Genomic DNA, 15,962 nt, shown 5'->3' with positions numbered 1-15,962 from the left:
CCTCCTTATTCAGTCCCTTATCCATGAGGTCACATTCTATAACCTCATCCTCTTTTTGGTCTGCCTCTTGCAACCACACTCTTGACATTCACACCTCTCACCTTTACACCCAGCTGTCATCTTCCATTCTCTCAACACACACAAACCATTTCAACCTACTCTCCTAATCACAACTCTAATACACTCAAGTCCCATCCTTCCTCACAACTCTTCCATTGCAATCCTAACCCCCCCCCCCCAAGTCCACTAATTCAAGGACATACTACACATCCTTCTAATCATTACCATTTCTGCACATCTGAGCCTACAAATATCCTCTTCTTTTACTTCCCAGGTCTCACTATCATACAGCATTACACTCCTAACACAGGTTGCATTTAAGGACCCCTTAGCATGGAGGAAGAGCCCTATCAATATCAGGAGAGGCAACAGCCCCCTTACCTTCCTCCAACCACTCCTTACCCTAACCAGTGAGCATGCTCCAGTTGCACTTCCAGGAAATAACATGTTCCCCAAAAAACAAAACTCATCCACACACTTAAGAGACTCGCCAGCAAGATCAATCTTTTCATACCTCTTGGTCTCTACATGCTCTCCCAACACACCACACATGCAAAATCTGCATTATATCGCACCTCTAATACCACTACATCTCTTGTGCACTCACTTAACACCATTGTGGTAAACTGCACATGGCCGCACTCCCTGTGCTTTGGCAGTACCATCACCAGCCCTAGGTATCATCACTTTTGTGTTATCCACATTTACTCTCAAACAACATTTGTACACCAATCCATATCTCCACTTCCTAAATCTTTTCTCCGCCTCCCATTTCTTCTAGGCAATCAACCCCATGTCATCAGCATACAACTTCTCCCATGGGAGTCCATTTCTGAAGTCACATGATCCCATTAATTCATTTTCAATAACAAATACTGAATGTAGTATAGTGGTCATTATCTCCCTCATATCCTCATCCTTATCTATATCACTGGTGTGATGAGTAGGGATGGAGGTTTAGAGGGTGAAGTGCTTGAAAGGGTATAACAAGGAAGAAAGGTTGCTGGTTCTTTGAAAGCAGTGAGACGAAACAGGGAAGTGAACATGGAAGTGAAAAAGTTACTGCATGACAGTACTGTGATACCAACTCTTACATATGGAAGTGAAGCTTGGACCTTGTTGGAGGGACACAAGTCAAGAATGAGAGCAGTGGAAATGAGTTATTTGAGAGATGCATGTGGAGTCACATGGAAAGACATACTGACAAATAAGGAAGTGAAGGAGCATTGTGGCGTGAATGTGGATGTGATAGGAAGAGTCAGGAGAAACACACTGAGGTGGTTTGGCCAAGTGGAGAGGATGGAAAGTGAGAGACTGGTGAGGAGAGCTTATGTGAGTGAGGTGAAGTGAGGGAGAGGAAGGGGGGAGGCCAAAGATGTGATGGAGTGGAGAGGTATATGAGAGAGGGGGGAAGGGAAGGGTGAGCTGGGAGCAGGGCAGTGAAATTGCAGGGGACAGAGCAATATGGAGGTAATTTGTTTGTGGTCACCCTTTGCGGGGATTGAGACGTCTGACAATGGATGGATGGACGGACTTCTCTATCCCTCTGTCTCACTAGGGCATCCCTTACTTTCATTTTGCCATTTACAAATTTGTAGAACAATTTTGGTTCCTCCTCATTTTGGTCATTATATCCTTCTCATATTTCATTTATTCATATCATCATACCTTTAAATACTAGTTTCTTGCCCCTTTGCACTCATTCCATGCTCTCTCACTGTCTTCTTCATAACCTATTCCATGCTGTATTTCTTTTCTTCTGTGCCTTCCTACATCCATAATTAGATTATTACTTTTTCCTTTCCATTTTGATTGCAAATTTTAGGATATGTCTATTGATACCCTTTCCATATATACAGTATTCATCATAATTCCACATAGTATTTCTCATGGAAATTTTCTGTCATTGTCATTCTGCTCCATTCTGCATTACTAAAATAATGTCTAAGGGAGCCAATGTCTGCATTTCCATAGTTTTGACTATCCTACTACAGTAATCCCTCGATTATCCGGATGTCCATTATCCAAGTGATCCATTACCTGGACGCTGGGATCTGGCGATATTAAACTATTATACGCACATTTTTCCATTTCATCTGGACAAAATGATTGCGTCCAGGTGGAAATTATGGTCACGTGAATATTTTCGCCCGCCTGGACGGGGAATAACCAGGTGGCACCACACTGTCTGGCTTGGTAATTTACTCAGCGTCCGATAGAGACCCCTTCCGTCGTTCCCAGTTCCCGCACAGTAACTGTGTAGTGAACTGCTCCTCTCTGATAGCTGTCACGGCGTGGTGGCTTTTGTGATTGTTTCTTACCTGCTTCAGGCTCATCAGGGTCTGCCACTAGACCACATGGGAGGTACTGTACAGTGCAACAGTCAGAGCCAAGGAGCTAGCGGGTTATTTAGCATGGCGCCCTGCTAGGAATGGTGAGTGTTGATATTGATTTTATTCTATCTTACTGTTCTATACCATGATTTTATTCTATTTTTACTGTGATTTTCTCCAATTTAGCATTATGTTTTGTGTGTCCACCACATTTTTCTTGTGTAGCCATTTTTTTCATGTTTTTTTCACATCACTGCAGGGTATGGCCCAGCAGTGGTGACTGCTTGTCTGTGGCTGATAGGTCTGCTTGACCATGGTAATTGCTTGGCTGAGGTAGTAGTAGTAGTTGTTCCCTTGGCAGTCTGAGCCAAAGAGCCCCGAGTCCCTTAGGAAGGCCATGACTGCGACCCGGCTTTTCCACAGGGCTCTCAAAGAGTGTATGTTGTGTTGTTGGCATAGATGATTGTGTGGAATGCAGTCTTCCATAATGTGCTTAATAGTATAGGGTGCTGTGTTGCATCCTGGACAGGCATCAGCGATGGAATCATCCAGCCTCTTCTGGTAGCTTAAGAGGGCTGGATGGTGCCCACATCTTAGCCTGGCCAGGTGGACCCTGTCCTCATGAGGGAGATAGGATTCAGAAGGGTTGATGTCAGGAGGTCGTGCATGCAGCTGTGTGTTGTCTTTAAGTGACTGAATGGAGCGGCGAGTGATCTGTGTGTGGATATGCTTCTGCAAGCTGGTCTGAGGTGGGCAAGGGGGGAGAGATGACATCTATTTGTGTATGGTATCATGTGCTGGGTGTTGTTTTGATGTTCCTTGGTGTGGGTGGATGTGCTGCCATGTAATATAGTGGATGTTGTGGGTTTGTGGAGACTGCAGCAAGAAACTGGGTGCCTCTCATGTCTAGGTGATCCTTGACTTTGAGGACTTTGGTTTCTTGATGTAGGTGGTCTGTGGGTGTAGTAGTTGTGCAGCCTGTGATCATTTTTAGGGCCTTGTTCTGTATGGTCTGTAGAGTGTTGTAGTGTGTTTTGGTGGGGTTAGGAGCCCAGGCAGGGCTTGCATAATTCATGTATTGTTTGTATAATGTGGTGGTGGTTTCTTTGTTGTGTCCGAATGCTGTATGGGCAAGTGACCTCAAGGCACTGAGTCTTGGTGTTATTTTATTTTTAATGTCTGGAACTTTGGGGGATGAAGTACGTGAAAGGGTACAGCAGGGAAGGAAGGTTGTTGGTACACTGAAAGCAGTGATGAGAAATAGGCAGGTAAGTATGGAAGTTAAGAAGTCACTGCATGATGGTATTGTGATCCCTACCCTGACATATGGAAGCGAGGCGTGGACCTTGCAAGAGGGGAACAAGTCAAGAGTGAAAGCAGTGGAAATGAGTTACTTGAGAGGAGCATGTGGAGTGACGTGGAGGGACAGGTTGACGAATGAAGAAATGAAGGAACGTTGTGGGGTAGATGTGGATGTGGTTGAAAAGATTAGGAGAAATACACTGAGGTGGTCTGGACATGTGGAGAGAATGGAGAATGAAAGACTGACTAAGAGGGTGTATGTAGGTGAGGTGGAGGGAGGGAGAGGGAGGGGTAGACCGAGGATGAGGTGGAGGGATGGAGTTGAGAGGTATATGAGGGAGGGGGGGGTGAGTTGGGGGAAGGGGAGTCAAATGGTGGGTGACAGAGTGACTTGGAGGCGTTTTGTCTGCAGCCACCCTTTGCGGGATTAGGGCGTCGGGCTATAGATAGATAGACAGATAGAATGTTTGTGATGTGTTGTTTGAATGACATTGATGTATTGTATGTTACACCAAGGATTTTGGGTGTGTGTGTGTGTGTGGCAGGGGAGTGTTGTTTATGGTGAGGCTGTGGTTTATAGGTCTGCTTGACCAGACAGTGTTAAACAAAAGGAACAAATGTTGTACAATATTTGCAATGTGTTGTTTTGGAATGGCTTTCAAAGGTCGGTTATGTACGAAAGGGGGCCAGGGGAGATGTCCATTATCTGGACTGATCTACTTCGGACATGTCTTTAGTTCTATTACATCATATACGCAATTGAAGGATTACTGTATATGTTTCTTCTCTTACTTGCATATCACTCAACAACGTCTGCATTTTAATTATCAAATACTGTAGGCACTTTTCCCCAGGGAACACTGGTATCTTAATTAAGCACAATATTGGAATCTTTGTCCATATTAACTCCAGCATCAACAGTTCACTGTTTCCTCTAATTCTTGTATTCTCCATGACATGCCGAGTTAACAGATTTTCTACCATCAGGTCCATCATTTGTAACCCTATGATTCTTCATTTGTCCCTGCATCCAATCCTTCCCAATTTACCTGCTTGCAATTAAAATCTCCAGTCAAACCAATCTACAGCTTGTTCTAATTAATTTTGCCAACACATCTAGAGGCTCTCTCAGAAGACACTCATATTCTTCTCTTCTCCATGATCTTGCCTGTTGAGGCATATACATTATAAATGTATCCAGTTCTCTACCCTGACCTTCTTGTATTTCCACCCCAATCAACTCTGCAATGTTATCTCCAAAAGCTATCCTTCTTGCCATTATTTTTTTATGAGTCATAATCAGCACACTATCAAATTTTTTTCTCTCTCTCCTTCTTCAGTACATTACAGTCATTCCATCCTAGCACATTCGTATCAATGTCACCGTTCAATTTGGTTTTGGTTAGTCATATAATATCCAATTTCTTCTCTTTTACAGAATCACACAACTCCATTTTCTTGGCTACCAACCCACCCACATTACTGCACATTGTCTTGAGGCTCCATACCTCATCTACCTTCCCCATTTCCTTTATTACTTTTTCTTCTCTGTTAACTTCCTTGCTCCCTCTTACTTCCTTTTTTCATATACAACATTACCTTTTAACCTTCATATCAATCACACACACGAAGGAAGGGAGGGAAGGAGAGAATGATGACAACAGTACTCAAGACCACCGATGACATTAGAGAAAAATGAGGATTTTCATCCCGTATCTAACTATATGACTTACATAACATTACTGGCATTATAAATTTTGTGGCTGCAATGACTGGATGTTAGAGAAACAGTATGGAAACTCACACCTCCATCAACATGACGTCACAAACCGGGAAATCTGTAGATAAGCACGATCATCAGTGTCGAATTTAAAATTGCCTATGGTTCTTTCCATCATCCACCACCATCATCCAATCCTATGTTGCCCCATGAAGAGTGTAGGAGCCCAGGGCTAGGCAAGTTGGTCCTGACATGTAAGATGAGAGTGACCAGCCTCACTCATTCCTGAGTGGCATGATGTGGGCAATAAACCCCAAACACCCCTTGGATATAAACATGCACCAGCTCAATCCAACTGGAGTGCCTTAAATACCCATGAAACCACCAGACTCTTTCCAATACCTGTTATACTACTGTGTATCACATGCCGCCTACTACTTTCCCAGACTGGGTCATCATTCGTGATTAACACTCACCTGCTAATAGCAAATACAGCTACAGACTATAAAGACAGAAATGGAAACATGATGAGTTTTCTATTACCCAAATGATGATGACAGCCAATCACCTGTAATTAAGGAAACTTGGGTAGGCTTCAATTACAAAATTCAGATGAATTCACTATAATATGGAAGTCACTGACTAGGAAAACTATGTAATAGCAGTGACTAGAAGATCAAGAGGTCATAATAGTACATTTCAGATGATCTATCTATTTAACTATCGAAAGATGCCTTAATCCCATACAGGGTGGCCACAGACAAATCGCCTCCACATCACCATGTCCCCCGCCATTTCACTGCCCTGCTCCCAATTCACACGCCCCTCTCTCATATACCTCTCCACTCCATCCCTCCATCTCATCCTTGGCCTCCCCCTCCCTCTCTCCCCCTCCACCTCACTCACATACACTCTCCTCATCAGTCTCTCACTCTCCATCCTCTCCACATGGCCAAACCACCTCAATGTGTTTCTCCTAACACTTCCTATCACAGCCACATTCACACTGCAACGCTCCTTCACATCCTCATTTGTCAATCTGCCTCTCCATGTGACTCCAGAGGCTCCTCTCAAATAACTCATTTCCACTGCTCCCACTCTTGACTTGTGTCCCTCCAACGACGTCCAAGCTTCACGTCCATACGTTTGAGTTGGTATCACAATACTGTCATGTAATAACTTTTTCTCTTCCATGCTCACTTCCCTGTTTCTTATCACCTCCTTCAAGGAACCAGCAACCTTTCTTCCTTGTTGTACCCTTTCAAGCACTTCATCCTCTAAACTTCCATCCTTACTCATCACACTACCCAAGTACTTAAACGTACTCACATTTTCCATTTCCTCATCATCCAACCTTACTGTACATTTACTGATTTCACCTCTCTCAAAGACCATCACTTTACTCTTCCCTACATTCACCTTTAGATTCTGTTTCGTACACACTCTCCAAACTCATCCATCAAGCCTTGCAGCTCCTCTTCATCTTCACTTAACAACACAGTATCCTCTGCAAACAACAGTACAGGGAGTTTCCAAACACTGCCTTCTCTCATTAGGGCCACTCCAACATCCACTTGTATCTCTTTTATAACCCCATTCATATGCAGAATGAACAACCATGGAGACATGGGACATCCCTGTTTCAACCCAACCATCAAATAGAAAAACTCACTCAGTTCACTATCCACACACACTGCAGCCTTAGCACCCTCATACATAATCTTCACAGCATTCAACAACTTCCCATTTACTCCATATATTCTTAATACTTTCCACAATCCTTGTCTATCCACCCTGTCATATGCTTCCTCCAAATCCATGAAGGCTGCATACAACTTCTTTCCCTTCACTAGAAACTTTTCCACTAAGGATCTAAGAGTGAATATCTTATCCACACAACCTCTTCCCTTACTAAAGCCTCCCTGTTCTTCTCCAACTAACTCCTCTGTTATTTCCCTAACTCCGTCAATAAGTATCCTACCATATACTTTTCCTATTACTCTAAGATGACATGAGGAAATAATGAGTCTGAAGATGCACAGCTTTCCAGTAAGATCTATTGATGCATGGAACTGTCTGTCAGACGAGGTTGTGTGTGCCAACACATTCATGAGCTTAAAAAGATGTAAGACAAACAAAGGAAGGGAGACAAGACATTACAATCTTAACTCAAAACAGTACTGTTCTGTTAAAGCATAAATAGGTTAGTACAAACACATACGCATAAGCTTGTCCAAATCTTTATCACAGATCTCTTTTTATTCCAACTTATATCATCAAATTTACAGTAACTCAGATAACAAAACTGCATCTAAAAGGCAAAGTTTTATCATAATATGTGCAGTTACTTCAATCTGAATCTTGCATGATTTATTAAATGCCACATGTATTTTGACTTTATTGTGATCATCATCATCATCTGGACCTCCTTTCTCACCCAAGGGCAGGGTGAGGAGTAGCAACGTCCAGACAGCCAATGTTTGCCCACAACAATGGACAATGCTTCCATTCACTCATCATTCAAACCCTCAAAATTCTGGTTCCATCAGGCAGGCCAAAAAAATTTCACCACATTCTGTAGCTTCACATATACCTACCTGATTGAGCTAATCTGAACAATGTAATGATAAAAAGAGGTGCCAAATCCCTGGTTATGCGCTTCTCCACACAAAATTCATTCATCCAGCTCAGTTTCTTGTCAGTCCCATTGCCTCACCAACTTCCATACCTCTTTTCCTCAAACACTCATCCACCATATCCCTCCACCTTCTTCTTGGCCTACCTCACCTCCTCCCTCCTTCAAATTTGCTCAGATATAACTTTTTCACCACTCTATTGTCATCCATTCTCTCCACATGACCAAACCATCTCAGTACACTCTCTTCAGTTCTGGTGTCCACAGACTTCCTCACTCATCTTTCATGTATCACATTATTCCATATCCTATCAACTCTGTACTCCACATACATTCCTCAGCAGTCCCATCTCCACTGCTCTTACTCTTGACTTTTCATTTTCATGCCACACCATAGTCTCACACCCATATGTTAAAGTTGGCACTAACACTCCTTCATGTAAGCCTCGCACAGCTGCAACACTCAAGCCTCTGTTTCTTACCAAGGCCTTCATAGCACCAGCTACTTTCCTTCCTTATGTCACTCTACTTTCCACTTCTTTTGCACATTTTCCTCAACCTTTCTATCACTGTACCAGGCATCTGAACTCTCTCACCAATTCCAGTCTCTCTCCATTCACTGTAACCTTGCACTGGGAGTCACCTTCTTTCTCAATAACTGTCACTTTACTCTTTTCTAAATTTACTCTCGAGGCATGACGTGCACAGACTTCTGCAAAATTCTGCACTAGTCTACCAAGCTCTTTTCCAGTATTTACCAATAGCACTGTATCATCAGCATACAATAAATTTGAGATTTTCCATCCACCACCATTCATTACCAATGCCATCCTTCTCTCCAATACTCATGTTTTTACTTCTCTCATCACCCCATCCATATATATACTGAACAACCACGGGGACATCATGCAACCTTGCAGTACACCCACACTGATCATGAAACATTTGCTCAGATGCCCATTTACCCTTACACATGCCTCACTACCATCACAAAAACTCTTAATGGCCCCTAGTAGCTCACCATCTACACCATACATGCACAAAACCTTCCACAATCCTTCTCTGTCTACTTTGTTGTATGCTTTTTCCAGATCTATACATGCCATAACCATTATTGTCCTTCTCACACACCTTCTCCACTATCTGTCTCACTGCAAATATTTGATCCACACATCCTCTGCCACTCCTAAAGCTACGCTGTTTGTCACTCACTAGGACTTCTAATATCACTCTTACTTTCTCTATAATAATTCTTCCATATACCTTCCCTACAACACTCAATAGACTTGTGCCACGATAATTCTTGCACTCACTTCACCCACTTAATTTTTGTAAAGAGGAACAATCACTGCCTTTTTCCATTCTACTGACACAGTAGACATCCATGCCTTCTTACATATCTCCAACGAGCACTTCATTCCACTCTCCCAACTACACTTAATCATTTCTGCATACACCTCATCAACCCCAGCTGCTTTTCCATTTTTCAGCCACTTCACAGCGTTCCTCGCCTCCACGAATGTCATGCATCCTGGCTACTGCATTTCTTCTCTGTACACCCTCAAAACCAATCATGTTAACAGTCGCTTGGCCCTCTCCATTCCCATTCATCACCCTTTCAAAATATTCTTTCCATCTGATCCTTACTTCTTCACCATGGGTTAATAATCTACCACTTAAGTCCATCACATTTTCACAATTTCTTCCACTGTCACTTCTGCATTTCCACACCTCTTTCAAGAATAACTTCCTATTTTCAGAGTAATTTGTATTCATTTTTCTTCCTAGATCACCATTTACCTCCTTCTTTTTGCTCTTCACTAGTCACTTTACATGCTTCTTGCTCTCAATATAATCATTTCATATTTCAAATGAACCCCTGTCCTGTATCCACTAAGGCCACTTCCTCTTTTCCTCCACTGCTCACTTAACTTCTTCATCCCACCATGCCGTACCTTTCTTCTTTGTTTTTACTCTTGCCGCACCACACACTGCTTTTGCATTCCTAACCAAGCAATCCCTATATGTATTCCACAGGCTGTCCAGATTCATTTCATTCCAATTCCCTGATTCTAACTCCTCCCCTACAATGGCCCTATATTCATCTGCCATTTCTTTGATCCTCTGCTTCTCGACTTTCAGTCTCTCTCCCTGACTGCTCCTCTCTCTCTTGGTCCACCTAACTCCTCTCAGCTTGATCTTGCATATGACTAATTATGCTTTCAGAGTACCAGTGCTAAAAGACAGCACATCAGCAGAACGATTTACCTTCATAAAAAAATCTCTGCAAACAACTTATATTCTAATATACCTTCAGGACTGCATGTGACTTAAAATTCACACAAAGTGGAGAAACAATTATGGTACATGTACAGGACTACATGTGATTTAAAATTCACAAACAGTGAGGATGTAATTACGGTACACCTACAGGACTGCACAAGATTTAAAATTCTCACACAGTTGGAGAGCAATTATGGTACACTTATGGGACTGCTTGTGACTTAAGATTCACACACAGTGGGAGAGCAATTATGGTGCAGTATGACCAACCCCAGTGCACCATAATTTGGCCAGTTCGGCAGGGCCATCCATTGGTGATGAGAGGAAACTGTAGCTGGGTAATTCTGAAACAATCATGTTCACCTGGTTCATTCAATTACCTGCCCTCAATGAACGGAAAGTGGCTTCGGCTTCCAGGGGGAATACTGATTGTTGCCATTGAGTGTACTTCTGGCAGAGTTCCTTGTCAATGCATTTCTGCCTACCTATCAAACTTATGCCCCACCATCATTCTTATGGCAGTACTTCCAAGGGCAGATGGACACCAACCGCCAAACGTCTCATACATAAACATTCTTACCTGGCCTCAATCTGCTGACATAATTTTAAATATTATTTTTGTCCTCGAGGCAATTTTATTCAAGTTAGGAAAGACCTTTCAAAAGGGAGGAGCTCAACAGAGCCCTGATCATCCCTGTCACTAACAAAGATCCTCCTATGGTTGAATAACATTGTCAGATGGTGGACTGATTGAAAAAAAAACAAAAAAAAATGTCATTGGACTGAAGGCATTAATCTTAATCAGAGGTTTCCCAACTGAAGGAACAAGCTGCATTTTCAGAGGGGCCATGCGGTAATCTTAAGTATCTGGAGTCACCGGTGATAGAATTTTATAATAATTTTCCTGAGGCAAGATTTTAAAAGGATCTTTTCTCTGACAACTAACCTATGCAATGTATAGCTAGAAGCAAAGCATGATGAAGTCTTCAAACTCACAAGTGACTCAATTGCCAAAAACACTTTGTAAAGAAAAGATTGATGGTGTCTGGCATAAGAATGAGACACTACCCTAGTCTCAACAAACTGGCTCTCTGGGTGTTTCCTTTAGTCTTGCCTGTCTTTCCCTGCATTTTTTTTTCTTTTGTCCAAACCTGTTAACTATCAGACTGATAAAGCATAGTCTGTTCTGCAAAGAAAATTATCTCTTTTTTACCCTTCCTGTCCCAACCACTGATATCCCACTTGAATGCAAAAATACACTTTTAGCGACCATTAAATTTTCAATTTTCTTTATGAGTGCTCTTTTATGTGTATGCACTTTATTTCCATTTTTGAACAATCAACAGATGTACTATTCCTGTGTACAGTACAGGTTTCTCTCTTCATTTGAACACTCAAGCTGTTATCTCATATCCCACATGCACTTTTCAGCAAAGTTGTTTTGTTTGCTTCCTCAACTGAAGATGTAGATGGGGACCATAGATGTTAACATATTAAATCTTGGGGAAAAAGGTGTTATCTAAATAGATGGGGTGGGGGGGGGGTAATGAAAGGGAAACAGAATAAAAGCATTTGGGAGCCATTATTGTCCTAGGAAGGGAATGAGGTCCAGATGATGATGATGATGATGATGATGATGATGATGATGTCATATGACAAATAACTAAACATATCACACTATCACTGAAAGCCTAGAAAGTAAGTGCTAACTCACTCAAAGAAGGGTCGTCCCTCGTGTTCCTTGTAGAATGTAGCTGCTTGTTTTCGGTTCAACCTAACCATCTTCATCTGGGTGATCTCAAACTCCCGGCTCTGTATGAAGTCAAGGATCTCACCCAGTCGAGGTACAGCATCAGGCTTTATCATCGCAAATGTCCTGAGGAAAAAATATCACATAAACAAGCAAGGTATAGCTGTGGGGCATATTTTTGAACTACAATAAGTTAACAGGCACTTAAACCCCCTTCAACCTAATGATGTTCTCTTATATGTAGTCTTGGTAACATCTCACAGTTTCACTCAACTTGGAACAAAGCTCTAGCATATGTACTGTAATGACGGGGATTATGAAGGCTAAAGCTAACTCCTTAAGTTCAAAGTCTTTAAAAAATTCATCTGATGGTTGCAATAACAAAGAAAAAATACATCATTGGGATGACATACAGGACTTTATCTGGTGCAGCAGCAGCAGAAACAACAACAACATGACTGTGTATAATGTGAAATATTAGAAATCAATGATGCAAGAGGAAGAATGGAAATTGTCAACATGTTCAAGAAACAAAAGTTTGATGTTAGGGTACAGTGCTGTGTACATCCAAGAAAATAAACTGGATGATCCAAAGTCAAGTATGGATGTCACTGAAAAGTGTGTGAGTAGATTTATTGATGACTAACAGAGATGACATATATGTGACTCGGCTTGAGAAACATCTCTGCAACTTTTGGGTGGATGTGGGATGTTTGTAGGAAGTCTGGTACAGGGGTGGATCAGCCAGAAAGACTGCTGGGAAGGATTGCTATTACAAGCTGTTTTGGCAGGGGGGAGGGGGGACAGACAGATATGGGGGTGTGTTGTGTTGGTTGCGGAGAAATGGGTGGAATATGTTATGCATGTTATGAGAGTAAATGATAGGACATTGGTAGTGAATATTTTGTTCAGTGGAATGATGTTTGCAACTACATCTGCATACGTTCCACAGGCAGGCTTGGATGAGGTAGAGAAGGACAGATTTGGGGATGACTTAATACATGTAGTAGGTAGTATGGGGGATGATGAGATACTGGTTTTGGAAGGGGACTTAAATGGTTACATTGGTGAAGCAGCTCAAGGATATGAAGGAGCAAATGGGGGATGTGCATATGGTACAAGAAATGAGGAAGGGGAAAGGATACTTGAGTTTGGGGAGGCAACGAATATGATTGTGTGCAACACACATTTTAGAAAGAGACAGAGTAGGTTGAGTACATATGAGTCTGGGGAAAACAGCAGTCAGACAGATTACTTCCTGGTCAGGAGGGCTGATGGGGGTTAGTGAGGGATGTTAAAGTTATAGGAAGTAAGGAGTGTGTGCAGCGGCACAAATTATTGATATGTGACATGGTACAGTACTTAAAGAATGAGTGATGAGAAAGAGGACTTATGCACCCAGGAGGAAAATATGGAAGCTGGAAAACAAAGCAGTGAGGGATACTTTCTATAGCGCGATGAGGAGAATGGTGGCTGGACAGGGAGCCGTTGACAGAGGCGTTAATGAACACTACAGAGCCCTCAAGAACAACCTCTTGAGAGCTACTGATGCAGTATGCAGTTAGGCAAATGGCCCACCAAGACACAAAGTAACTTGGTGGTGGGACAAGGGTATAGAAGCTGCAGTTCAGGAGAAAAGAAGGCTTTTCCGGGAATGGAAGATGGGTGGTAACAAAGAGGAATACTTGGCTGCCAAGCATAGGACTAGAAAAGAGGTATACAGGCCGAAGTCTATGTCACAGAGACTTTTACTTGATAACCTAAACTGTGTGGAAAGGAATACTGTAATAATTAAGGTGGCAAATCAGGTGAAGAGGGAGAATTGGGATATTACAGGTGAGCAGTGTGTGAAGAACGATGAAGGAAGGGTAGTGGTGAACAGTGGGGATATTACAGACCCATGGAGAAAACATTACAGCTGGTTGTTAATGACGAGTCTGACTGGGACAGGGAAGGCTTGGAGCCAGCAGATCCAGTGTTTGGCTCTTGGCCTTTGATTAACGCAGCTATTGTGAATGAGACAATAGGCAGGATGCAGGTGGGGAAGGCAGCTGGTGTGTCAGCATTAACTGCCGAAATATTGAAGGCCTCAGGAGATATAACAGTGAGGTGAGTCACTGACCTGATAGATATGATTATTTATGAGTGTGTTGTCCCAGATGATTGGCTGAAGAGTGTAACTGTAAATGTCTACAAGGGGAAGGGTGATGCCCTGTAAAGTGCAAATTATAGAGTTATAATGCTTTTAGATCAGATAATGAAAGTAATGGAGAGAGTTCTCGAAGGTATGATTAGAAAAAGAGTGAAAACTCATGAGATGCAGTTTGGTTTAATGCCAGGCAGGGGGACCACTGATACCACATTCGTTGCTCGACAGCTTCAGGAAAAATAAATAGGAAAGAAAATGGAACTGTACTTTGTTCTTGTTGATCTGGAGAAGGCCTTTGACAGAGTCCATAGAGAGGTGATGAAATGGGAAATGAGAAGGCTTGGGATCCAGAAGTGGCTAGTTTGGGTGGTTATGGCCATGTATGGGGGTGCTCGCACCCACGTAAGAGTGAATGGAGATTTGAATGATGAGTTTTCTGTTAATGTTGGTGTGCATTAGGGGTCAGTTTTGAGTCTCTTGTTGTTTACCATGGTACTTGATGTCCTCTCACATGACTTTAGAAAAGGACTCCCATGGGAGATGTATGCTGATGATTTGGTGTTGACTCCAAAGAATGAAAGGAAGGCAGGGGAAAGATTTAGGAAGTGGAGAGATGGTATGAGGCACAAGGACTTGAGAGTAAATGCAGATAAAACAAAAGTGATAATATCTAGGGTTGGTGGCAGTACTGTCAAACAAGAGGGAGAGAGGTCATGTGTAATTTGCCACAAAGGCATGGGAAGTAATTCAATTTTGTGCAGGAGGGCTAGGTTTATGATGGAAGAGTTGAGAAGCAGGATGGGACTGGAGAGCATTGGTGTTGTGATGACGAGAGGTAGATTGTGATCTCAATGTGGGACTGAAACAGGGTTGTGTGATGTCTCCATGGCTGTTTAATATATACATGGATGGGGTTGTAAAGGAGGTGCAGGGTAGGGCAGTGGATGTGGGGGTGGTTCTAATGAATGAGGGTGAGATTTGGAAGATTCCGGTATTGCTGTTTGCTGATGATACAGTACTGTTGAGTGAAGATGAATGGGAGTTGCAAGGTTTGGTGAATGAATTTGGGACAGTGTGTAGGAGGAGGAATCTGAAAGTTAATGTAAACAAAAGTAAAGTTATGGTGTTTGAGAGGAATGAAGTCACAGAGTGTGCAGTGAGGTTGGATGGTGAGGATATGGAGAATGTGAGTGCATTCAAGTACTTGGGTAGTGTGATGAGTAGGGATGGAACTTTGGGGAATGAAGTGCGTGAAAGGGTACAGCAGGGAAGGAAGGTTGTTGGTACACTGAAAGCAGTGATGAGAAATAGGCAGGTGAGTATGGAAGTTAAGAAGTCACTGCATTATAGTATTGTGATCCCTACCCTGACGTATGGAAGCGAGGCATGGACCTTGCAAGAGGGGAACAAGTCAAGAGTGAGAGCAGTGGAAATGAGTTACTTGAGAGGAGCATGTGGAGTGACGTGGAGGGACAGGTTGATGAATGAAGAAGTGAAGGAACGCTGTGGGGTGGATGTGGATGTGGTTGAGAAGATTAGGAGAAATACACTGAGGTGGTTTGGACATGCGAAGAGAATGGAGAATGAAAGACTGACTAAGAGGGTGTATGTAGGTGAGGTGGAGGGAGGGAGAGGGAGAGGTAGACCGAGGATGAGGTGGAGGGATGGAGTTGAGAGGTATATGAGGGAGGGGGGGGTGAGTTGGGGGAAGGGTAGTCAAATGGTGGGTG

At 42.7% G+C, this 15,962-nt stretch overlaps 1 protein-coding gene across 1 annotated transcript in view; it reads right to left on the bottom strand.

Moving 5' to 3' along the window:
• Positions 1–15,962, bottom strand: part of nmdyn-D7 (nucleoside diphosphate kinase homolog 7) — a 165,490-nt gene that overhangs the window by 105,595 nt on the left and 43,933 nt on the right. The window contains exon 4 of the mRNA XM_080285223.1: positions 12,048–12,209. Within this exon, the coding sequence (XP_080141349.1) occupies positions 12,048–12,209 (162 nt within the window). The remainder of the gene's footprint in view (positions 1–12,047; positions 12,210–15,962) is intronic.

The sequence above is a fragment of the Coenobita brevimanus genome, chromosome 13, assembly GCF_032717465.1.
Source record: "Coenobita brevimanus isolate Jiangsu-jjx chromosome 13, ASM3271746v2, whole genome shotgun sequence".
In the NCBI taxonomy this organism is placed as follows: domain Eukaryota; kingdom Metazoa; phylum Arthropoda; class Malacostraca; order Decapoda; family Coenobitidae; genus Coenobita; species Coenobita brevimanus.
The sequence above is the reverse complement of the archived record's forward strand: the minus strand, read 5'-3'. Positions and strand labels throughout refer to the sequence as shown.